We start from the raw sequence: 24,752 nt of genomic DNA, 5'->3' as shown, positions 1-24,752 counted from the left end.
TAGCATGGACCAATGGGGTGTCAGAATGAGCAAATAGGAAGAGGGGTCGTCGACCAAGAGAGAGAGAGAGAGGGCTGATTTTTTCAAAGGCATTGTTGCATACACACTCACACTAGTCCATATGTGGAGTAAGAAGACTCTCTCTCTCCTTCTCAAGCTTTAATGGAAAGCTTATCACCTACTCCAAGCTTGTGAGAAGGGAGGCCTACACCGACAACTCTTGGCTTTGTGATGCAAATCCAACCAAGATCCAAGCTTCAATGCATGCTCATCTCCTCTACCATGCTAATTACTAAGCTAAGCTACGCTAATGTGAGTGATTATGTGAGGAGATGTACATCTTTCTCGTAAGACTACTCCTTCATCCTCTCAATCTACTCTCATACCCCGCTAGCTCTCACCATCTTCGAAGGTGTGTGAGGTCTTGGGTCTGAGACCATGAGGGAATTGATGCTGTGTTTAATAAGTGTTTTGCTTAGTGCTTGAAGTTTCCATCTTCATTGCACTAGCTAGTATTGAAGGAACACAAAGAATTGGATTGTAAAATGTCTCTCATGATGGGAGAAACCATAATACAAAGCCTTTTGGAGGGGGGACCGGCTCCATGCAAATCCGGTCCTCAAGTGTTGTCAATATCTTAATTTCTCTCTCTTTTTAAGTATTGTTCATGCTATCTAACTAGGTGTTATGATTTTTTTTGCTCTCTCCACCCAAGCACTCTTGTTATTCTCGTTAGGAATCTATTCTAATGAAATGCTCACTATGTTCATGCTATTTTCCGCTACCCACAAGTTACTAGGCCATTAAATGTTACATAGGTATCAGAGCACAAGGTTTCTCTTTTCTTGCTCAAGAATGGAGGTCCTCAAGCTAGCTATAAATGGTTGGTATTATTAATTGCATGTGAGTAATTAGAATAGGGATTTTTCAGCCTTGCAGTGCGCTGCCTTCGTGCAGATAACGGGGCATCACCGTCGAGAGCTATGGTCTTAATAGTGGAGTCCTACGAGGCTTGCCTATGGCTTAATCACTATTGAGCTATTAGAAGCTTGAAAAGAGCCAGTGTTGTTTTGGCATTGAACGACCCTCTCTTCTATTCCTTGCAACTAATGGTATTCAAGCCACGGGTACAGTAGCTTGAGTGCTTTTTCTAAAGGGGTAAAGAGGAGTAGCAACTAGGGCTTGAAGTGCCAAAGTACACCTAAAAATTTTACACCTAAAAGTTGTTAGAATGGCTGACAATAGTAAAGAGAGTGAAATTAATGTTGATAACTTTAATTTTGCTAATGAGCAAGCTACTCATGATGCCCATATGCTTGTTAACTACCTTGTTTCTAGGCTTCAACAAGCCATGGGCAATCCATCCCTCCAAAGTGAAGTGCAACAGCAGCTTCCTGCTCATGGGATGCTCCAAGTTCCCCACCATGACAAGAGAGTACCTAGAAAGTCTCCTTGTGAGACTCCCAAAAGAGGTCTCTCTCCGATCCGGGAAGAAGAAGAGGATACATACGAAGGGCTCAGAATTTTGCTTCTTGATGACGCATCTCCTTCTCAAAGGAGAACTCAAGAGCCTCCACCAAAGGAATGAGAAAGAAGTGAGTCTCCTGCCACCTCGGTGGAGATGGCTCCACAAAGACGACGGGCTAAATGCTCTCCATCACCTCCAAAACGGAGAAGACCATCGCACACTTCTCCACACCATAATTCAAAGAGGGCTGACAATAAGCAAGAGAAGAGAAAGGCGAGAAAGAGGACACCCTCTTCTCCATCTTCTTCATCCTCTTCTTCTTATGAAAGCGATGGTGCATACAAAGAAGATCAAGGCAAGAAAAAGGCAAAAAGAGGTCACCCTCTTCTCCATCTTCCTCAAATTCTTCATCTTCTGAAGAAAGTGATGGTGCAACTTTTGAACCATCAAAATGAAGAGGCCATAGGAAATCCTATACCGCATGGAAGAGGTCATCCAAGCTCAAGAAGTTTGTGGGACGCGTGTCTAACCTCACTATCCTATCTTATTGCAGTATTAGCGAGAACAATGATTAAATTGTCAATCCATGGGATGAAGCTAACTCGACTAGTGCATAGAGCCTACAAGAGGGTGTCAATCTCTTGAAAAACAAATAACAACTCGCATCTAACTCATGCTACACTCAAGTGACAGAAATCACCAAAAGCCAATCGCTCATTGGCAAACAAATCACATCCGTTGCAGCATCAAACGACATCCAAATGTAACGGAACTTCTAGGACATGTTTATAAGACCTAAGCACACATGCTTATGGTCTCAAATCCCACTTTAGGCCAAGTGCCAAAACCGCGATTATTAACAGAAGTGGATTTTTGACCTAGTAGTTTTCGACCCAGAATGCATCTAAATGCTTAGCAATGATGCCCCAATATCTTGCGCATGCTTATTTTTTTATTTGAAAGTGTGAATTCCTAGTTATGATGAAATTAGGCCGTACATCGGTAACGCCAAAAGCCACGAGTTACTGTGATGTGCTTACGTCAATGTGTAGAGCTCTTACCTGCGGTTGCAATGCAACAAACGCGACTGCAATGTGACAATCGGTGAGGGAGTAGAAAGCGCGAGAAGGAGAGAGGTGAGCACCGTTAGCTCACGTTGTGTATTTCATTATCCAAAACTTAATAATAACGTACAAAAATTGGCTTTTATACCTTAGCCAAGGTTTTTGGTGGTCAAAATTAATAATCTGGGAGTTCTACCAAAGATGGGTAATGACAGGTTGATACAATCTGGAAGCTTGTAGCCCCGGCTCATCAATTATAAGGTTTATCCGAGAAAATAGGAGTTACAATATTCTTGATTTATCAAAATAATAAGTGTTTTTACAATGAGAACTCCGAAAACTAGTATCCATGGTATCTGTGTTAACTTGCTGCTAACATTCCCCCCCTCCTCGCCTATGTCATCCCTTCACACAGCTTTATGGGCTGAAGTAGTCTTCAGGCTGGCGGCTGGCGAGGCGGTCTTTAAGCACTGTTAGAGCCTTTTGATATGTAATTTTCCCTTCCTTATCTTGCACTTGCAAGAACTGCATATCTACTCCGTTTTTCAACTCCACTGCTGACAAGCCTACAAACCTTGAGATTAGGTTGTGGATCACTGGCGCAAATATCTTGGTTTGCCAAGTGAAGAATCCCGTGTAGAACGCTTCCTCAAATGCCAGCATATTGTGAGAAGGTAGAAACATACACAGGGCTTAGAAGCCATAGAGGACTTCTTTGGAAGGTTGGCCACTGAGATCATAGCACAACCCTTTGTTACCCTCGAGGAATGACATCCAAGGGGCACCTGCTTGCTATGGCTCATTGAACACTTCGATGAAGGTGAGCATCATTCGGTAGATTTTGTATAAATAGCACATGACAAATCTGATAGACTTTTAAAGAATGACATGGTGCCCTTTATGGTTTTCACCATGTATTCTTCAGTCGGCTGTCTCTTTTCTAGAGCAGGTAATCTGGGGTAATTCAGCCAAGTTGGCCGCTTCTTTAGTAGTGCCTCATGTGCTATCCAGGTCCTTACTCTTGGTATAGGACAGAAGGTAGGATCCTTTTGCAGGGCCGCAGGTTCTCTTGTGAACAGAATTAAGTACTTGGGATTCTTGTTTAGCCAGCTCAACCTCCACTTTGGGTGGTCTTTATCTATGTCATCGACTTGCATGTCGGTGTAAAGCCTTTCTTTTACTTGCAGCAACTCAACTTTAATCAAAGGGTAGGGCAGGGATTGTTGGTGCCATTGCGCATTTATTTGATTGGGAGTGAGTTGTGTAACATTGACGGAATGAGGTACTCTCAGCTCCCAATCCATTGTTGTCTTCCACTGCTCATCTACCTCTTGCATAATATTTTCTTTCAGTGCATTTTCTTCAGCCTTTGAGAGCTGGACCACGGGCAGTGTATCTACTTCTGTAATTGGTACTTGAAACTCCTCCTCGCCACTTAGCTCTACTGTTGGTTGTGTCTCCATGTCAACGAATGAGACTTAGGGGATTTCTATTTGAGGTTGCTCCGAAGTGCTTGCCTCTTCTTGCGTTTCTGTCCTTCCCTCTCCTAGTAGCTGATTAACTCTTTTGAGTTCAGCTATCTCCTTCAGTAGCTCATCTTCTCTTTGAACCCGCATCAATGCCAAGTCTCTGCGCTGAGACTGCTCTAATTTCAGCTCCACTTCGAGGTCTTTATTTTTCTTTTTTAACACCTTGTAGACCTCGTCTGCTCCCTTGATCGAGGCAACGGCTGGATTTTCTTGTATTTTCCGCAAGAATATCGCCTGATCATTGATTCTTTGTTTTGAGTACTGTAGGGAAGCATTGGCCACATCTAATTGTACCTGGATCTTTTGAGCTGATAGGGTTGTAGATAGAAGTTCATTTGTAACTTCCGTCAGCTGATCATCCTTTGCTTTGCATGCATCTGACAGTTTTGTGAGCAACTCACCCAGTTCCTCCATTTCTTTATGTTGCTTATCTCTTGCGAGCTGATGTTGTTCAGCTTCTGCTCTCAACTCTTGCACTTGCCTTCGTAGATCGGTGATGACATTGAGTCTGTCATCCAGCTCCCCTTGGAGTGCGTCAATCACCATCTCTAACTCTTTGGCCCATGTGCTACAGCCAAGTGCTGCTGAGCGAAGTCTTTCTGTCATCTCCTGCTTTTGCTTAGCATATTCGTTCACTTGCAGGATGACTTCATCATTTGATTGCCAATCTTCGCTTTGTGTTAGTTGTCTTGATGTTTCTGTAGATTCTTTTACCACTAGCTGTGTCATGGCTGCTGGTTGCTGTTGTTGCCCTTGTGGCTGCTAATCAGTCTTCGTTAAGGTAGAGGGTGGTATCTCAGCCTTATCTTTCTGTGTTGAGGTAGAGGGTGTTTCCTCGGCCTCTTTTTCTCTTGTGTACTCAAATTTTGTGGTGTCCTCTTCTAGTGCAGGTTTGGCTACCTTTTCTGTCTCGTGCTTTTTTTTCTTTTTGCTACTCTTGTGTTGTTTCCGTTGTTTCTTGCCGTTCAGATTCTTGTGTAGATTCAGCTGCTTTTTCCTGTTCAGGTTCTTGTGTAGATTCAGCTGCTTTTTTTTGTTCAAGTTATGTTTCTTTTGTTGGCTCATTTGTTGTGGTTCTCCTTGTGCAGTGGCTTCCTCTGCATTGGGTGATCTTGGTGTTCAGAGACAGGAGAAGAGATGCGGGGAGACACATCACCTTGGGCATGTTGCGCTTCTCCTTGTGCAGTGGCTTCCTCTACTTGTTCTTGATGTTCTGCCGCCTCTTTTGCTTCTCTCGTCGCTTCTTGGGCTTCCTTTAGCTTCAAAGCTTCTGCTTCTTGGTATATCTTTTCTAAGGATTCCATGGGATCTTCACTGCTTCTTGGTGTGATGCTTGGTTCTTGGTCCCTTAAGCCCACTAGGCATCCACTTTTCCGGGTCCTTTCCTTGTGCTTGGCGGCTGCGTTGGTATGAGTGTTTCTCTCTTTCAAATCGGGCTTGCTTTTGCACAGGCTCTTCTTGGTGTGCTGCCGCGGCTTTTCTCTTCATTTCCTCCTGTCGTGCTCTTTTTTGTTCATTATCCGAGCTATCACTGCTGTGCCATCCTGGCGAGCTCTCAGCCGATTCTTCATCAGACTTGTAGGATCTCTTGGTAGATCTTGTAGCTCAAGGAGATGGTTGAGCTGACACTATCCAAGTGTTTTGATAAGGGGCAGGTGGTAGGTTGTCAGCCATGCCGATGGCATGGTATGCAATTCTTGTCAACACCTCTGGTGCACCTAGGTATGTGATCTTTCCTTCTTTCTTTATTCCTTTCAAAGTGGTCAAGACATATTGTGCATGGTCAACCGGTTGCCTGGTTGTTGACTTGGGACTTGTGTGAAGGTGGTGGCAACCGCATGGTTTGGCGTTGTATACCTTGGTGGCCTCTTAGCAAAGAAATGGAAGTGTTGGTGGTATAACCTGGCTGGTTCTTCAACCTGTTTGTGAATAAGGGCTGCAAAGGTGGCCGTGGCGGTTTCTTTTGTGAAAGTTCCAATCGTCTTTCTATCCCTTGCCCTCATTGTCATTCCTTCTGTGGGCAGTCTGAGTGCTTCTGCCATTATTTCCTTGGTGATCACTACTTCAACTTTATTCCCTTGTGGGTCAGAAATCTGCGCAATTCCATCTTCCTTGATTGTGAACAAACGTTCGTAAGCTTTTTGGAAGTCCACTCCACGCGGCTCTTATTCGTAAAAATCTCTGATTCCTAGCCGTTGGTTGCCTTCTTTGGTGTCGGGCTTTGCGGGGACATCATACACTTCTTTTGGTAGGAGTTGCAACTCTACTTGATGTCCCTCCTTGCTCTTAAATCTGCCAGTGAACACTGTGGTGTGATGCTCTTCAAGATGTTCTTTTGAAAGATAGGTTGCCTTGGCGGTTTTGACTGAATCTGGGTCCAGTTTGGTATACTAGTAGTTCTTGCAACTTTTCTTTCTGGTTGAGCTTCTTCTTGGCCCTCTCTGCTGCTTGCATGGCTCCTGTTCAGTGAATAGAGTGTCAAAGTTAGCAGACTTGATGGATTTTTCTTCGAATTGTCCTTTAGTCTGAAATGCTGACTATTTTGGTCCAATTTGCTTCAAATCAATTTTTGAACAAGCATAGATGCATAAAAACATGTAAGGAACAAAATTTTAAAGTCCAAACAAAAATTTGCAACCAAAGTAAATAATCGCGATTATTTACGGCTGAGTAATTTCTCCAACTTTTTACAAACTTGACATCATAGGCTTGAAGTATATACCAAATACATGCTCTGAGTGAAATATGGGCTCATTTGGATGCATAGGGTGAAAATGGTACCAGGTTTTGGCTTTATGTCTCTAAAACAGTAGATATAAAGGAAATTTGAGATTTTGAGCTCCAAATTGGTTCAAACTTGGTTAGTGGGCTTAACACATCATGTACTTTGGATGTATGATGGCAAAATAGCAAAATTTCCCCATTTTGGCTAGAAAGTAAATAATCGCGATTATTAACTTTTCTACCAAAAACAATATTTTTTGGTACAAATTGATTTTAGGCATTGTATAGACCCTGTGTATGTGATATGAGGTGATTTGGATCAAGAATTGTGGTCCATAACTCAAAAAGTGACTTGCAAAGACTTCTTTGCGTTTTTTGGCAATTTTCCAAGTTATAGGTGCTCATTTTGGCTCACACTTGATTTTTGGCATGTAATAGGTGTGTACACATGATAGGTGAGGTGATGATACAATTTCCAAGAAAAAATAGTGCAAAAGTAAATGATCGCGATTATTTATAGCAGTCACAAATTTCTTGCAAAACTTAAAAATTTTGACCTAAACACATTCTATACACCTAAAACAAGTCCTAAATTGAATTTGGTCAAGTTTGGTCTTGTAGACATCACTTTGTGCTTTGTCAACTCTGAAATCACCGATTTTTGTGACTACACTGCGTATTGAGTTGGTTTGTCACTTGTGAGGCTTTGAACTTGTCCGCAACATAGCCATGAAGCAACTCATCCAATTCTGGCTCATTTGGAGTCAGTTTGACCTCGTATGTCGAATTTGACGCTTTGTAGCCTTCGAGCCATTTTCTACTTTTCGAGGGATTTGCTTGATTGATTTCACGAAACCAATCATATACATTGTATATAGACCTCGTAGGCAAGCTGTCTATGGAGTCAGAACCAAATTCTGGCATCTGCCAAAAACCTAGTTTTTCTATTGGGGACCCCGTCGACCCCTGTCGAATGGTCAACTGATGATATAGAACGGTTCTATTATGTTCGGGCAAGCTACAGTTCAAATGCCATCTGATTTGGTCGAGCTAACAAGCCGCTATGGTCAGTTTTTGGTCGTAGGTCTTCGTGCACTGCTCGGATTCTAGGGTTTTTTCTAGGGGTTTAGACTAGCTACCGGCCGTACAAAATGGATCATTGATGAGTAAAGAACTTATCCCTCACGTCTCGTGTGAGACGGCGCTGAAAACGGGCAACTGTGGATTGCTGAAAGTACGCGTGAAAGAGGTCGAAAAGCTCTCTCTGCAAAGGTAACAAGTGGAAATGAGGTGGTTTTAGCCTACCTGGGATATCTATACCCAGACTTCCGGAACCATTTTTTCCCAGATTCCCCCGTTAGTCCTACTAGGCCGTGAAATCCATGTTAGACTCAAAAATTTCCCCGATCGGATTCCTGTAGCTCACTCTGCAAGAATTTTGCAAAAGTAGGTCTGGCCGCTTAATTTAGGCTTCCCGCTTTCATCTTTCGATTTCATTGAAATTTTTTGTGCTTATCCACCTTGTCTTTCTGATCACCACCGTATCTTTTGTTTTTCCATCTGAGCTCCTTTGCTATTTATTACTAATTTTTGACATGTTTATTAAAACAATCAAATAAAATAACAAAATACGCTAAAAAAGCAAAGTAAAAATCCAATAATTAAGAAAATCCATTGAAAAACACAGCTTTATTGTTTTTTTTTTTTTAATCTATTTTTAAGTCTTCTTATCAAGAAAAATGATGAAAAATAACAAAAACGGACAATTTTTTGATGATTTTCTGATAGTATATACACTATTTACACTCATCAGGAAGATATTATCAGTGAATTTTCCTTTGATGATGAATTATAAGGGCATTATTAAGTAATTTTACAAAAAATCACACGTTAACATCGAACTTTTTTCTCTCTCTTCAAACATTGCCCTTAATTACTTAGTGCCCTTCCACCCCTCCTAGATGGCGTACTCCGGGACGGCTGTGTGCATAGGTTGAACAATCGTGTCTTATGCATAGACGTCGTTAGCTCTACCATGCATTGAAGATCAATGCAGTTCAAACCAATATGATGTGCACGAGCTGAGTCTTGAGTAATTAACTCAAGGGTTTCTGATGTCGAGGTTTGTTGTTGTTGTCTTCCAAGGAGAAAATCTTGTAGCTTGTGTACTCTCTGTTTGATTGTACCATCAGGATGCTTCAGCACATTGATTGCTTGAGCTGTTGGTAGCAATTTTGACTGTTGTCGAGCTTTTTCTGGCCATTGGTAGGTTGGTGTACTTGGTGTGGAATGGTGTGGTGGAGTCTTCTGAGACTTAACTCTCCATTGCTTGATTGGTTTTACGGTTTGTGGAGAAAATAAGTGCTCCTTTTTTTGCCAAATCCATTTCAAGTTACGTCCCTTGCTCGGAGATGCTCGTCTCTGTGTTTTGACCCTTGGAACCTTCTTTGGTTTTGTCGGCGTTGTTTTGGGCACCCAGATTTGAATCGGCTTGTCCTTAAGCTGTGCTTTTGGTACCCAAATTTGTCTGACTCCTTGCATGCTACTTGTAGCATTTGCTTGTCGAGAGGATGGATAAGATTGATTGCTTCGTGGTTTGCTCTAATGATTACTCCCTTTCCATTCCTCCTTGCGTGGTGCAATTGGAACAATGAGTTGCTCGCCTTTAGGTGATAGCTTGAGCTGATTTGTATCCCAATCTGGTACTGCCTTGTATGTCTGCATCCAGGGAATTCCAAGAATCATTGTCTCATTCATGTGTTCATCTGGTGAGCATACAAACTGATGAGGACATGAACATCCATGTGCTATCACGTTCAAGTTGACTACTCCCAATGTTGGTGTTGGGTTGTTGTTGCATCCTTTTATTTTCGTTATTCTTACTATCAATTCTTGACTCGTTGCTTTCTTGTACGTGGAATAACTGACTGCATTTACTCTAGCTCCTATGTCAACCAAAGCATTTGTGTTATGATTGTTGAGTTGTACTTTGATGTGGAGGTCCATTCTGTCTAACCATTCATCATCTGTTGAAACTGCATCTTTAGGCAATTCCCATTGTCGATCATCTATTTCCAGAGTGTTGATAGGAATCCGTATTTGTTAATTCCTGAGAGCAGCTTTTCGTTTGAGTACCCGAAGTCGAGCTTTCTCTTGGGCTTCATCAATAACCCGCTGTCGTTTAATCCTCCTTTGCTTGGCTACATGCATTCTTTCTAGCAATTCATTGGTTAGCGGCAAATTGTATTTCTTTAAACGGCATCCACTAATCCAATTAGCCATTGCTTAGCCATCTAGGGTGGAAAACTTTGCTGCTCCACTTGGAGATACATCTTCAATGATAAACGGTTCGTTTCCCTTTTTCTTAAACTTGGAAATGTGTTGCTTAAGGAAATAGATTAAACTAAGTCCCCTTTCTTGAAGATTTTTGTTATTAGATGGGAATCAAAAAACTGTTTTTGTTTCCGCTTTTGAGCATAGATGTGAGCTACGGCAATTAGCCTTTGCTCATCTAGCTTTTCTAAATCTTCACGTCTTTTTGACAATTCATGTCCAGTCCACTCATTATCCTTAGCTACCCTTAATGTCGGCAATAGAAATTCTATTGGCAGTATGTCATCAAGACCATAAACAAGGTTAAAGGGTGTAGCATTTAAAGTTGTTTTGAATGAAACTTGATAAGCCCATAGAGCTGCATGGAGATTCATGTTGGAATTAGGGTTGCAGAGAAACACACACAGCTTGGAGAAGACGAAGGAAGCTCAAGGCACACAATAGAGAGTGTATAACTTCGTGTGCAATGGAAAGATAGATAGCCCTAGAGTGATGGACGTATATACAATGCACGGGGGAAAAAACCTCCTAAAGAGGGAAAAAATGCCCTGGCGGTCCTAGTGTGTTCACACACATCACTACCACATGTATATGGTAACAAATCCCCCCTCGAGTGATGCCGTGAACAAGAGCTGGCACATGAGTAAAGGGAAGTGCCATGCCCTGAGGAAATGATCAGTCCACAAAGGGGAGTAAGCCCAAAGCTTTGCGGAAAGCTTCAAGCTTCTCACGAGACAATGCCTTTGTGAAAAGATCTGCAAGGTTGTCCTGTGTTGGCACATAAGCCAAGCTGATCTCTACTGCTGAGAGCCTCTCCCTGACATAGTGGTAATGCACCTCAATGTGCTTTGTGCGAGCATGAAAAACTGGGTTCCTCGCAACTGCCAATGTGCTCTGACTGTCAGTGTAGATAGTGTTGGCAGTGTCTTGTCCAACACCCAAATCAGCCATAAGGCGTCTGAGCCATACACACTCAACCGTAGCTGTGAAGACTGCCCTGTACTCAGCCTCACAACTCGAAGTGGCCACAGTAGGTTGCTTCTTGCTCAACCATGATATACATGAACTGCCAAGCATGAAACAAAAACCACTTGTGGACACTCTCGTGTCAAAACAACCAGCCCAATCTGAGTCCGAAAAAGCATGTAAGTCTGGCGGCAATGACCCCCCTTGGGATAAAACAAGCCAAGATGTAAAGTGCCACTAAGGTAGCGGAAAATCCTCCTGACAGCCTGCCAATGCTTAGACCCTGGGCTATGCATAAATCTGCTGACCTATGAGACTGCAAACTGAATATCTGGCCTCGTGTTGCATACATAAATGAGTCATCCAACAGCAGTTTGGTAAAGAGTGACATCAGCAGGATCGCCAGCATCATGTAGACTCAACTTCAAACCTGTTTCCATGGGAGTGGCAATAGGTTTGCAATCCTCAAGTCCAAACTTACATAGCAATGTCTCTATGTAACTTTTCTGACACAAGGCAATACCACCATCACACTGCTTAAACTGTATACCCAAGTAATGATGCAACAGCCCCAAATCTTTCATCTTGAAAGTAGCATTCAAATCAGCCTTAAATTCAGCAATATGTCTCTCATTTGGTCCAGTGATCAGCAAATCATCAACATAAAGAACCACGATGAGAAATACATCACCCTCACGCTTTACATACAATGTGCTTTCTGTTGGACTGTTACGAAAGCCTTGTTTGACCAAATGAGTGTCACCTTTCTCATACCAAGCACGAGGAGATTGCTTCAACCCATACAAAGCCTTGTTACATTTGCACACTTTGTCCTCTTGTCCTTTTATGACAAAACCGCAAGGCTGCGTTACATAAACTTCCTCAAATATGTCACCATTCAAGAAAGCAGTAACAATGTCTGATTGATGTACATCCCAACCAAAATGAGCTGCCAATGCACATAGGAAACGCACAGTAGTCATACGACAAGTGGGAGCAAAAGTCTCTTCATAATCTATGCCTTTTTGCTGTGCATAACCCTTTGCAACAAGTTGAGCCTTATGGCGATCGATCTCACCATCCGGTTTGGGTTTCAACTTGTAAACCCACTTCGTACCAATGGCCTTTTTGCCAGGAGGCAAATCACATAAAGTCCATGTGTCATTTTCTATAAGTGCATCATATTCTGATTGCATGGCAGCCATCCAATTTTTTGAATTCTGTGCTTCATCAAAAGTCAGAGGCTCCTCAACATCATGTAAACTAGACACAGCCAAAGCATAACAATCTGATGCATAAGATGCATGGCGAGAGCCTGAACGAGTACGACTAGACAAAGGTGCATCCAATTTACTGTCACGCAAAGTGTGCACCAGCCATTTTGGCATGCCTCTAGCCTGCTCATTTTCAGCCCTTTCCTCATCAAGTACATCATGTACATCTGCATCAGTAATAGGCTGATCTAAAACATTTTCAGAAACCCCCATAGGCTATACATTTGCCTCATTGGAACTTACTTCGCTTTAAGCGGAAATACCCATGCATGCCTGGAGTAATCATCAATGAAAGTCATGAAGTACAGGTAATTGCCCAAGGACGGAGTTTGCATGGGCCCACAAACATCACTATGCACAAGCTGCAACCTGCATGTGGCCCTGACTGAACCATCCTTTGGAAATTTAGAACGCTGCATCTTACCCAAAATACAGCCTTCACAAACATGTTTGACAGGTGCTTTCTGAGGCTCCACACATCCAAATAGGAGTGTCTTTGTTTAACCCGGATGGAAGCTTAGTTTCAATCAAAGAGATTGAATCAAACTCTTGTATGGGTGTTTTCAAGACATCTCTATAAGTGTGATTTTTTAGATTGACCCTTGTTATAGATCCCACTTGCTTCAAGTACAGATAATTGTTTTTCCAATCTTGGATAAGCTGTACCTGTCGCATGAAAGGTCTTCCCAATATGATTTCCTAGTTGAGTTTTTTCCCAAAGTCTACTATGGCAAAAGTGTGTTGATATTCAATCCCACAGGAACTGACTATCACTTTTTCAAGCAGCCCTAATGGTCTTTCCTAGTTGCAATTTTATTCCAGTTTGTCTAATGGTTGGTTGTCCCCAGGATTCCCATACTGCTTTCATGGCTATAATGTCTCTCATGATGGGAGAAACCGTAATACAAAGCCTTTTGGAGGGGGGACCGGCTCCATGCAAATCAGGTCCTCAATTGTTGTCAATAGCTTAATTTCTCTCTCTTTTGAAGTATTGTTCATGCTATCTAACTAGGTGTTATGTTTTTTGTTGCTCTCTCCACCCAAGCACTCTTGTTATTCTCGTTAGGAATCTATTCTAATGAAATGCTCACTATGTTCATGCTATTTTCTACTACACACAAGTTACTAGGCCATTAAATGTTACAACATGCACTTGCTAGACTAGCAGAAGACAAACTATCCACCATGCCTTTTTGGTAAGGTTGAGATATTAAATTCAAGTCCACGGGCATTGTGTTATGCGGGGCCGGGGTGGGCATAGCTCGTTGCAACATGGGTTGGTTATACAGATCTTGAAATGCACCACTAGTAGGCCTATGCAAAGGTGATGTCCCAAAGCCAGCACGAAAGGAGAATGGGTTTTGGAACGATATGATGTACCTAAAAAATAATAAAGTGCAACAACAAGTGTTTTGATGTTTGTTCATCGCAAGCATGAAGAATATTCTATGCAACCATTTCACATTGGAGAATCAATGCACTCTTGAAGCTGAGGATGATGAAACATACATCCACGATGCAGACAAATGAAAATGGTAGCGTAGACGAAGGCTATCATCAGCATTTGCAAGAATAGACCTAGCGTAAACCATTAGGTATGCAAACAGCAAGGAAAGAACAATCACAAATTTCCATTACGAGAAAATGTGGCAAGAGCATGTATCCAAATGAGCGGACTCACCTTTGTTTATTGTCCCGTCGGTTGATTTTCTTGAAGCTTTTATTGTTCTCTTCAAGTGAGCCGCTACTTGAAACAACCCACAACAACGTTGAGTCCTGTCAACTAATCCTAGCCCTCCCAGCTTACTGTGATGATGCTGGACAACCCACAACAATCTTCAATCCTGGCAAACAATCAAGTTTTGAATGATCCTACTCTCTCTCTCTCTCTCTCTCTCTCTCTCTCTCTATGTGTGTGTGTGTGTGTGTGTGTGGTTCAAAACGCAATGCAGGCGAGTGGGGAAAAACCATACTTAAAGTGCCTAGCTTCTTCGAGTTCTACAGGTCCCCATTTCTCCAAGCTGCTGCATTGACAAGTGTGTTTGCATTTGTACGAGGAGAGGCAGCCCTGTATTTGTAATGATCCTCATGCCCATGATCCATGCACTCTCGTAATGTGTGAAATAGTAGCCCTGAATCTTCTGCAAGGTTCATGGAGAACTTCATGCAGCGTAAGGCAAGCCAAATATGGTGCAGAAGAAGCGGGAGGAGGTGGGCAACGAAGGACAACTGCCATTTGCAGGTGAGCAAGAGGGAGTACCGGCTGCGCAAGTAAAATCCTCAAAGATTTCGCTTACCCCATGGTTTTCAAGACGCGTTAGTGGGAATACGATAATCCCAGCACTTACTTTACCGGTGGGGTGCGACCTGGTAATAGCAGCGCTATCCTAACCCCACTCCCCCAGCGCGACTTAGCTCCAAGGAGGTTAAGAACCTTCTAGGTTCTGCCTGCTAGAACTTTTAGGAGCTATTCTAGAGCCTTTTAAATTCTAAATACTATTAAAACCTTCTAGCTATTTAGCATCGAGCCTAGAGGTCTTTTACAGTAATAAAAGGCAAGCACGCACCGTTTAAAAAACTTTGTAGACTCCGAGTCTCTCTCTGTGGGTCCCCTGCAGACACGTGGAGGCTCTCTTTCTCCATGGCTCTCTGTGGGTCCCAGGGGCACACGTGGCGTGTGGTGGGGCGTATGAGGCGGGCGGGAACATGCAGCAGGGGGGCGAGCGTGGCTTTGAGGCGGGGCTTTTGACTTGAGCGTCGGAGCATTAGCTCCACCACGTGCTTCTCTGAGTCTTTTGTCGCCTGCACAACCGCTTGACCGCACTCTCCTTCGAGGTGAGTATGTAAGTATGCCTCCCTTGCTCTAACCTTCTTCCTTCCTGCTGCCCACATGCTTAAACACAGTACAAAGCCCAAATTGAAGTTTGCACGCACGCGCACACACCCACACAGTTCTTGGATCGTCTAAAGCATGCTTCTCTTTTACAGCTGCCAATGGTGGTGTCGATCAGATTACGCAGGCTGAAATAGTGCTTAACCATCATCATCAACACAAGGATTCTGGTGGTGAGGATCGGAAAGGCATGAGAGCAAACGTGTTCTTTCTTTTAAAGACCATTTCTCCATTGTCTCTGCATTGAGCAGACAGAGCAGCGCGAAGCATTGCGTGAAATGAAGTATTATTAACAGGTTCCTGCATGTCATTTTTCAGCTTAAGAAGCTCTTCCTGTACAGTACACATCGCCTTCCATGTTTTCCGCGGCAGTGTTGTCTAAAGTTGAACCCCTTGATGATTCCAGGTGGGAGTATGATTCTCCAATTATGACACCCAATCTTTCGAAGGACAGCCCGCCCTCGTCCCCCAAGACTCCGCTCTTATCTGGAGATGTTAAACCCTTGAATGGCTTCTCGTGCTTGAAACTCGGGTACCCATTTAAGGGCAGCTTAAAGCGGTTACCGCCACAGAGACCATATGTTTCACCTTCCTCAGAGGAGGAATGTCTAATTACAGTGGATTACAACGATGTTGCAGAGTTAGATAGCAATCGCACCGAGAAGAGGTCCATAAAGTGGCTCGACAACTTTGGGAAGGAGCTTATTCAAGTCAAGGAGTTTGAAGCGAGGTAATTATTGTTTTCATTCATCATTTGAACAATGGAAGTGTTGATTTGAGCCTAATACTTTTTTCGAAAAGCTCGGCGTGTTCAGTATAATTGTTGTATGTGAGCTAGAAAGTTCCTGATCGGGTTTGTTAGTGTCAACATCTTAAGACCTTGGGAAAGGCAGTTTACTTTGTGTTCAGAATGGTTAATGGACGAGCTCCAATTCAGCATTCCTAGCCTTTATCATGGCTGAGTTTGCCCATCGGAGGGTGACAGATACTCAGTTCGTTGGTTTTAGAGTACGTTGAGATCATGAATGAACTCTACACAAATCTGCACCTACTTTTGGGCATTGATGACGTGAGTAGGGATGTCGTTGTTGTCCAAGCTATGCGTGATAAAGGTGATAATCTTATTCTTCCTGTTTGGACAAGCAACGAAATTAAGGTCGCATAATATTGTCAAGTTCTAGGTAGGTTCGTAGGAGTATTCAATTCTAGCATTTAATGGACGAGCTCCATTAGGAATTAAGACTTTTTTCTTTTAGAAGTTGTCGTGTGGAGTCTGATTTCTAGGATTTAGTCTTTTTAATGTCTTATCGTTGTTAGTTTAAAGTTGAGTACTTGTTTCAAGTTTTAGTCAAGTAAGGTTCTTGAATTTATTTTGGTTCTAAAAGCATTTTATGTGAATAATGGTTTGATTTCATTTAGTTTTGTCTAGTGACAAATAAACTGATTTAGCTTTGTTTTCTTGCGTCCCTTGCTTTGTATTTTTGTGGGTGCTTTATCATCTCTTATAATTCATAAGTTCTGACTATTCTGACCTTATAAAGGTATATTAATTGTTGTCATGGATGTATTTTAACTAACATGCATTTCTCAGAGATGGTCTTTATGTTTGTTAGTTGCCCTTTTGGGCTTCCTTAGATCGCAATAGAACTTGCAAGGTCGTCGGAGTCGTGGGAGAATACACATTTATTAGCTCAAGGTTCGCGTAATTGTGGGTAGTGGCCCAAATTGTGGCAATATTTTGTCCATGGGCAAAGCACTAGCTTGCTTGGCCTCCTTGTTGGTGATCTTTTCCTTTCTCCTTAACTTCCCTTGTGAAATTTGCAGCAGAGATGCCCAAAGTGGATTAGTAATTGCTGGGATATCCTCTGAGCTTATGGTTTTGGTCTCAACTGATTTTTTTAAGAGTCCATTACAGAAGCTCTGGTCTGGAGGCTGTAACATTGCCACTGAAAGCTTATAAGTCCATTGCAAGCTCAGATTTCTTACCCTCAATATTCATGGCAACACATTACAGCGAAGATGTTCTGATTGCTTTGACAGCAGCACTCTACCCAAGCCAGTGCCATGAATAGAGGAGGTGGTTGCGTGCGAGAAAACACTATAGTCAGGAGCTTGATATTGAGGGCATGTTCTTTAGGCAGTATGCTCACACAAAAGAAAACTAGGATCCAAAATAGTGGTCACAACCAAGGCTAATAGTGATTGGGCAGCAAGCCTCATCTAGGTATGTGTTCACATCACATGTTAGTGGACATTCAAAGTTTTACCTTGTGAAGTTTTTGTCCGAGTTGCGACCCCTTGATAAGTAGATTTTGGTGCATTTTCCCTACCATTTTACTGTATTAATCCTAATTCTTTTGTTTAGAGCTTAGATTGCATTATGGGTTTGTGCTGATGTAGACTTGTGTGTCATAATATCAAATTTAATTGTGATGTAGTAATATCTAATTCTTTTGTTTAGGGTTTAGTCTTTTTGTTGATATAGGCTTGCTCGTTCATTGAGAAACGTGTGCCCTTTGCACATATTAAAGGTCCTTGGCCTATGGAAAGTAGTTACATGAAAAGCTTCAAACGCAAAAGCATCCGGTCCCAAAAGCACTGGTGCCCAAAGGCTGCCAGCGCATTTTGCAGAAATCCGTATGGGAACTTTGTACAGGTTGCCACATCATCACAAAATTCTTGTGTGAGTGGATCCAGCTTTGTCTTATGTCTTTAGGTCGTTTTAATGTCATTAGGTCACTTGGGCCCCATTGGACGAGGTCCCATAAGTTGGTGGGAATTCCTCTTTAAATATAGGCCACTCGGTAAGACTTTGCAAGTTCGTAAAACTTCTTGTGTTGCTTCTACTTCTTTTGCTACTTCTTAGGGTTTAGGCCCCTCGATCGGAATCTACATGTTGGGTCCGTTTCTCAATGGCTTGACACGTTAGCAGTTTGCGACACCCCCTTAGGTCCCATAAAGGTGATAATTAGGGAGCCTTTAAAAAAGAAGGTTTGTGTCCATAGGGTTGCTTGAGGGCCCTTCAAAAGTGAAGAGGTCCTCAAGCCGAATTTTCTACCATCAAATGTAGGGGCTCCTTTGACCACCCCCTACAATACACAAACACCTTTTTGAAGGGAATAGCTGGTTGAAGTGCCTTATTTTCATGAAATCTTTCTAATTTTTGAATGAGCATTATTGGTTTGAACGTACAACATCCTTCAAATGGGGCTCGTTTTCATTTTAGAAGGGGCCAAAAATTACAAAGGGCCCATCATGGCCTTTTTAGTGGGCCTATGAGGAAGCCCTCTTAGCCTCTTTTATACTTTGTGAGTTCAAAATTAGAAGCCTTATGAAGGTATATAAAGTCTTGTGTGTGCACACGCGCGCATGCGTGTGAAGAGCAACATTACTTAAAGAAAGTGTTGTGTTGGGAGCATATATTGATGCAAAGTTTTACACCCATTCTCTCTCTCTCTCTCTCTCTCTCTCTCTCTCTCTCTCTCTCTCTCTCTCTCTCTCTGTGTGGACATAAGTTTTTCACTTTAATGGTTTTTAAAGTGAAATAAGGGCTGCTTTTTTAAGTGGGCTTCTCGGTACATTTGTTTTTGGCTTTATTAATCAAGCCTTAGAGAAGTGCAATGGGCCTACATTGAAATTTTCTCTCTTTGGTTTGTTTTAGAGTACCAAGAACCCTCTAAACATTTCATGCACTATTTGACCCTCTTGTTTTAGAGTGCTTACATGAGACACTGGACATTGCTTAATCCATTTGGTGATTTTTCAGTGATTGCGAAGATTCCGATGAAGAGGAACATTTGTTTGCCTCCTGCACCTGTGCTATTCAATAGTAGTGTAAATATTGCTCCAACCAGCAACCATAGAAGTGTAAATATTGTTGCTCCAACCAGCAACAATAGAAGTGTGTCGGTCGTCATTATAAAATACACTTTGCAAATGTGAGATTTTAGTGATTCTGCCCATGGAAGCGCAAGCAACATGGGTGTTTTGTGGATGGTAGTATCTACGCGTAAAGCAGTCTTCTTTGAACCATGTGCTCTGTCAAAGAGAGAAACAAGGGAATGTCTTTTTCTTAGTGAGTTAATACATGTGCAATTATCGATAGAGATTTGTCTTAAGGTTCTTGTTCTTTATAAGTCAATGTTTTATCAATTAAATGGAAGTGCAATTCAGAAACCTCTCTCTCTCACAAGTGTGGTAGATTAGTTATGCCATTTCAACTCTCGTCAGATAGATCTTTGAGGTCTCTTGGAATAGTTTCCCGCGACCATTAAAAATTATTCTCTCTCTCATGGTAGATTAGTTATCTGCCGAAGTCCCTCTCCAATAGACATCTTTAAGGTCAAGACTTAGTGAATAAGACCTTGTTGGTCTCTTGGGATTGTTCCTACAAACTTCACAAACTTCACATCTTTTTTCTTGTCCATCATGATTGTAATGAGTATGTGTCTTTTGTGGTGAACATCTTAGTGCTTTGATTTGACATTGCTTAGCTCAATAAATTTGCACTGTTGCCGGTCCTTATTGTAAGCAGGTGGGTGCTATATTAGGTGTCCATTTTGTTTAATTGGATAGTGAATGTAACATTTAACATACTCCAAATACTTGCTAATATGGAGTCTTCACTATATGTGCTTGCATGGCCAACTAGGGTTGAGAGACCAGAAAAACCATTTGAATGATGCAAAACTCTCGATGGTCAACCATTAGACCAACACCATATTTGATTCGAAGTGGAATTAATTGGAATGGGTGAAAGAGAGGCTCACAGAGCTCACATATTCTATGGGCAATTGGCACCTCTTAATAATTTAGTAACCTGAACATTTTTCTTGAAAAGATCATTTAAGATCTAGCAGTTAAAATTATTTCTTTTTCAGCATGACCATATTTTTGTAAGTTTGTCTTCGAGCTGTCATAGAATCTCCAAAAAATGGGCTTTGCATCAATAAATATCTTGTATAGAACAATTGAAGTATGATTAATAGAGATTATATTAGAATAAAAATTATGAACATGATTTAGGAATTGACATTAGGACTTTTAAAAGTGTTCTTAGCTTACTTTGTATGGGCATTACATAGATCTAAAACTAAATACATCTATGGTAATTTATCTATAGTAATTTGTCATACTGTTTGCATAAAATGCTTGTTTTAAGATTGTTCAATTCTACTCATGATGTCTAAAGTGGGTACAACATGTCCAAGCTATCAATAGCTTTGGCTGCTTCAAGGTGTTGTATAACCACCCATTCAATAGCTCTGGCTACTTCAAATGATCTTTGATTGTTGTTGGAAAATCTAACTTACTGAAACAAGATATTTTTTTGCCTGTTGAGAGCAAGCCTTTGTAATGGGTCTATCGAGATTGTCAAGGAGCATCTCAACGGCTTGGCTTCACATGGCCTCAATTTTGAGGATTTATATATGTATGTATGTATGATATCAGGCTCGGCCATTCACATCGTGGACAGTTCACAAACATCAAAAGCTAACCAAGCAACTTGTAGCCAATTGATTTTGGCTAGAGCTAATCCACACACTCAGAGGACAGCTTGAGAGACTACAGGGCAGCTCCGACCGTATGCGAGCACAAAGACGCTTTCCTTAGACTCTGGCGTCCTGGGCCTTTCTACACCATGGTCCAAGGTGTTCTCCGATGGCACTACCGACCACCTATGTGGCTTTTCCCTCCCCCCATTTCTTGATTTAGCCCCATTGTACATATGTTGGTTTTTTCATTGGGAGTCTCCCCACCATGGTTGTTGTAGCCCTCTCTTGAAGAGGTGGTTGTAGCCCTATGGACAGTTTCAATAACTAATAGAAGAATCTTTTTCTCGGAAAAAAAACTTGTAGCCAATCGCAACAGAATAAAGGTTTAATTTATCAAAATACCCTTGTATACAATTTGGTTGGATTGGTCACGATATTCTAATTGTTATTCCTTTTTGACAATTCTAATTGTTATTCCTTTTTGACAATTAAGATCCGTTTTTGAGTGCTTCACATATAATTTGTCTCAAATTACCTCGCTAGAAAGGCAATTACGTCTAAAATTAATGAAGCACTTCATCTCCAAAGCCTGCATAGCCCACTCAAATTTTAGTTTTAGCATCTTGGATTGATAGACAATCAGAATCTTATGAAAAGCTACAAACTTTCGTATATTTGCAGAAATTAGATCTCACAACTAGGGGTATTTTAAGAATTTTGGAAAATCTGAAGGACATTTTGGCAATTTTCGACAAAATATTGGGGGTATTTTGGGAATATTTCCAGAAATTAGAGGGTAAAGAACGGGACACGTTGGCTGTTAAAACGCCGAATTGTAAGTTTAATACCCGCTCCTTTTTCAACCCGGTCCAACTTTTTCTACACAAAGGATCGGATCAGATAACGCTATCGCCAAACGTAGAAATGCAAGCATCATCTCATACCCGATGGCATGGGCTACAAAGGGAAGTACTGTGAGATGGGGATAGAAGAATGTACATATATCCTCCAATTATGAGTGCATTTTTAATGACAATGGACTAGGAGCTCATCAAGAACAGGAACTTGTGCTCTTACAAGGACACGACACCTCAGATACACAATAGCGAGGGTTCTCTGAAATAAAAAGTGGCAAATGGAAAAAAAGGGACATCATGCAACTTAAGAAGAGGGAACCCCATTAGTTTTTTGATAAGCATAACTAACACTCAACTTACGAATGAAAGCATAACCATCAAATATGGAATGTGTTCTTGTGTGTGTGTCTGTGTGTGTGTGTGTGTGTGTGTGAGAGAGAGAGAGAGAGAGAGAGCGTTGAAAGCAAGGTACGTTATTTTTTATGGTCGCAAAGCCCTCCAAGGCCACTAAGAGAATGCACACTTAATTAGGGCATCACAATCTGAGTATGCATACCTAAGCAAGAGGAAGGCCCTCATTTTACATCCTTCAAAAGAGTATGCCTTTCCCATAACCTATCGTTTGCAGTGCCTAATCACGTCTGAAACAAAAATTTTAATAAAAAGACGATGAGAGTAGTATTAGAGGAATTAAAGTCATCCACCTAAATCCACTATCATGGCTTTTGGTGGTGGTCACATGCAGACCACTTGAAAGTTTGTGGCACTGTTTTACAACATACAAATTGAACAAACTGCACTCTTTTATATAGCACTAAGTACAAGAGTAAATTTGCAATCATGCTAAGTATGAAGGCAATGGTTTTCACACTAAAGATTTATACAAAGCGGTAGTTGATGAGGTACAAAGCGGTAGCTGATGTGGAGCATGGTGAGTGGTCTCAAATGATAGCCACGCTCTCTGTAGCTTCAATGCACGGAGATAAGTGGCACAGAGGGAGGCTTTCAAACGGAGATGACTATTGAGTGGGTGTGGACTCCTGTGTAACTAACGGCGGCATTCAAGCGTTGTTGACCGATGGCGATGGGCCGCGACGTGTAGTGATAGGGATGAAGTCTCGAGAGGGAGTCAGGGGCCGCTAGTGTTTGCGTTCGTGGATGTATCATCATCGCTTACGTTGATTGGTCGTCAGCAAATCCCCGAAAGGTCCTCACTACTTCCAGAATCCTTTAAGCGACACCTAATCAATGGACGTACCATCGAGATAGTTGTCTCGTAGTACCACACTATGTCCTTGTGGTAGAAGAAGATACTCCTACAAGGGGAAACAAACACGTAGTCATTCAACTACTTCGCACGAAATATACTCGAAAGGCAAGTCAAGGTTTATGAATGTAGACATATCTTATGTAGTCGAGATTCACACTCGAAGTCCATCCCCATCCCAAATTTCGATACCACCCACACTGCGGATGGGCAGTATCGACCAATGGCACTCGGCAAGACTTTGCAAGTGAGTAAAATTTCTTCTGCTTCTTCTTAGGGTTTAAGCTCCTTGGTCGGGATCTGCAGGTTGGCTCCGTTCTTTAGTGGCTTGACACGTCAACAATTTGTGACATCCCCCCTTCTTGAAAAAAAGTAATCGTCCGCAATTACGGCATATTTGCAAAACAACTCAAGTCAGCTCAAAAATTTCCGAGGGTCATTCCAAGGGACAATCAGTTTTCTCATTCCAGATTGGAGCTCTTGATATCCTAGGTCATTGGCTTTCCAGAAAAACCTCATCCAATAAGGATTCTCATTCTAGATTGGAACTCTTTATATCCTGGGTCGTTAGTTTCCCAAACAAATCTCATCCAATAAGGAGTATTCAGTGGTTGGAACATCACAATGTAGCACAAATGCTCATATATGCATGTTACAAGACATAGAAACATAAAGCCGTCGATGAACCATCCAAGTTCAGGCCATCAACGACTCCCTCATCACTCCTCCCGCAAATAACCTAAAAAGGTTCAGGCCATGAGATATAGAGGCCTTTTACAACCAAATGCCCCCCCAGACCACAGCCTACTTCGTTTGGAGGTGCTAAGAGTAACCATTGCTCACACTTCTTAATAGTCCCCTCGCAAATAACCACAAGGGTCCGGGCCATGAGTAACAACAACAGTACTCCCCTCGTAAATAACCACGAGTCTGGGCCACAAGTAAAAACAACACTTTTCAAACATTCAATACTCTCCCCGCAAATAACCACAAGGGTCCGCGCCACGAGTATGTGCAAGCATTCTTAAACATCAATTCTCTTCAGTACTCCACCTAGGAGTAGATCACCAATCATTGAAACGAGTATTAAAACTGGAGTCAAACATTTCAAATCGGCACCTAGACAAGTTTAAAACAGATACCATCCATTTCAAACATATTCCAAACAAGATCATCAGACAAGTTCTCAAACAAAACTCATAAAACTGTTAAATCAGAGCATTCTCGACATCGGTCGAGCTGAAAGTCGAGAGGGCTTCCATCTTGAAACCTGCACCAAGATTAGAGTTAAATTCTTCCATAAGATTGTAGCCGACTGTCACAAAATGGTGATGTGGCTAACCCCAGACACACACTGACATGTGGCAGCAGTACGGACCCCTGCAAGTGCTGACGTGGCCAACTGTATGGACCTCCGGATTTTGCAGCGTAAAACGCGCTGACATGTTGACATGGCAGCGTACGGATCTCCGCAAATTACGTTGGCTGATTTTTGCTAGCAGCTTTTGGGATATTAGCTTTTGAGTTGGAAAGCTTTTAAAGTTGAGAAGCTTTTGATTTCAAAAGATTTTGGGGCTATGCTTTTGGGCATCCCTTCAACCTTTAAACAAGTGGGCAAGGCTTCACTTCCCAGAGCATCTGGACGCAGAGTCTGAGAGTGAGCACCTACCCACTCTCTTGTACTTTGAACACATTAATACAAAAAGAAATACCGAAAGGGGCGCCAGTCTTTGGGGCCAATACCGCTTGGCACGGAACTACGCCGGGCCGTGTCGACCTAATTGTGAATTGTGAATTGTCTTGAAGTGAATCTCTGCTGTGTTGCGGTAGAATCTTGATGTGGGGTGTCCAAGTTTGTTAAAGTGGTATCAGAGCGGGCGGG

At 42.0% G+C, this 24,752-nt stretch overlaps 1 protein-coding gene across 1 annotated transcript; it reads left to right on the top strand.

The window, feature by feature from the left end:
- Positions 1–14,545: 14,545 nt before the first annotated feature.
- On the top strand, positions 14,546–19,355 carry LOC147440736 (uncharacterized). The gene is made up of 6 exons (XM_086483333.1): positions 14,546–14,600; positions 15,128–15,201; positions 15,347–15,387; positions 15,536–15,547; positions 15,658–15,981; positions 19,018–19,355. Exons 1-6 carry the CDS (start codon positions 14,546–14,548, stop codon positions 19,079–19,081), a joined length of 570 nt encoding a protein of 189 aa, XP_086339459.1. The 3' UTR covers positions 19,082–19,355.
- The last annotated feature ends 5,397 nt before the right edge of the window (positions 19,356–24,752 follow it).

This window comes from Adiantum capillus-veneris, chromosome 15, assembly GCF_014529385.1.
Source record: "Adiantum capillus-veneris isolate H3 chromosome 15, ASM1452938v2, whole genome shotgun sequence".
NCBI lineage: Eukaryota > Viridiplantae > Streptophyta > Polypodiopsida > Polypodiales > Pteridaceae > Adiantum > Adiantum capillus-veneris.
The sequence above is the reverse complement of the archived record's forward strand: the minus strand, read 5'-3'. Positions and strand labels throughout refer to the sequence as shown.

What these genes read in the sequence shown, in the direction of transcription:
- LOC147440736 (XM_086483333.1), top strand. Translation starts at nt 14,546, where the DNA reads ATGGTGCAGAAGAAGCGGGAGGAGGTGGGCAACGAAGGACAACTGCCA. An exon ending in AGGACAACTGCCATTTGCAG is followed by an intron (nt 14,601 to 15,127) that starts GTGAGCAAGAGG and finishes TCGGAGCATTAG; the next exon opens with CTCCACCACGTGCTTCTCTG. An exon ending in CTCTCCTTCGAGGTGAGTAT is followed by an intron (nt 15,202 to 15,346) that starts GTAAGTATGCCT and finishes TCTCTTTTACAG; the next exon opens with CTGCCAATGGTGGTGTCGAT.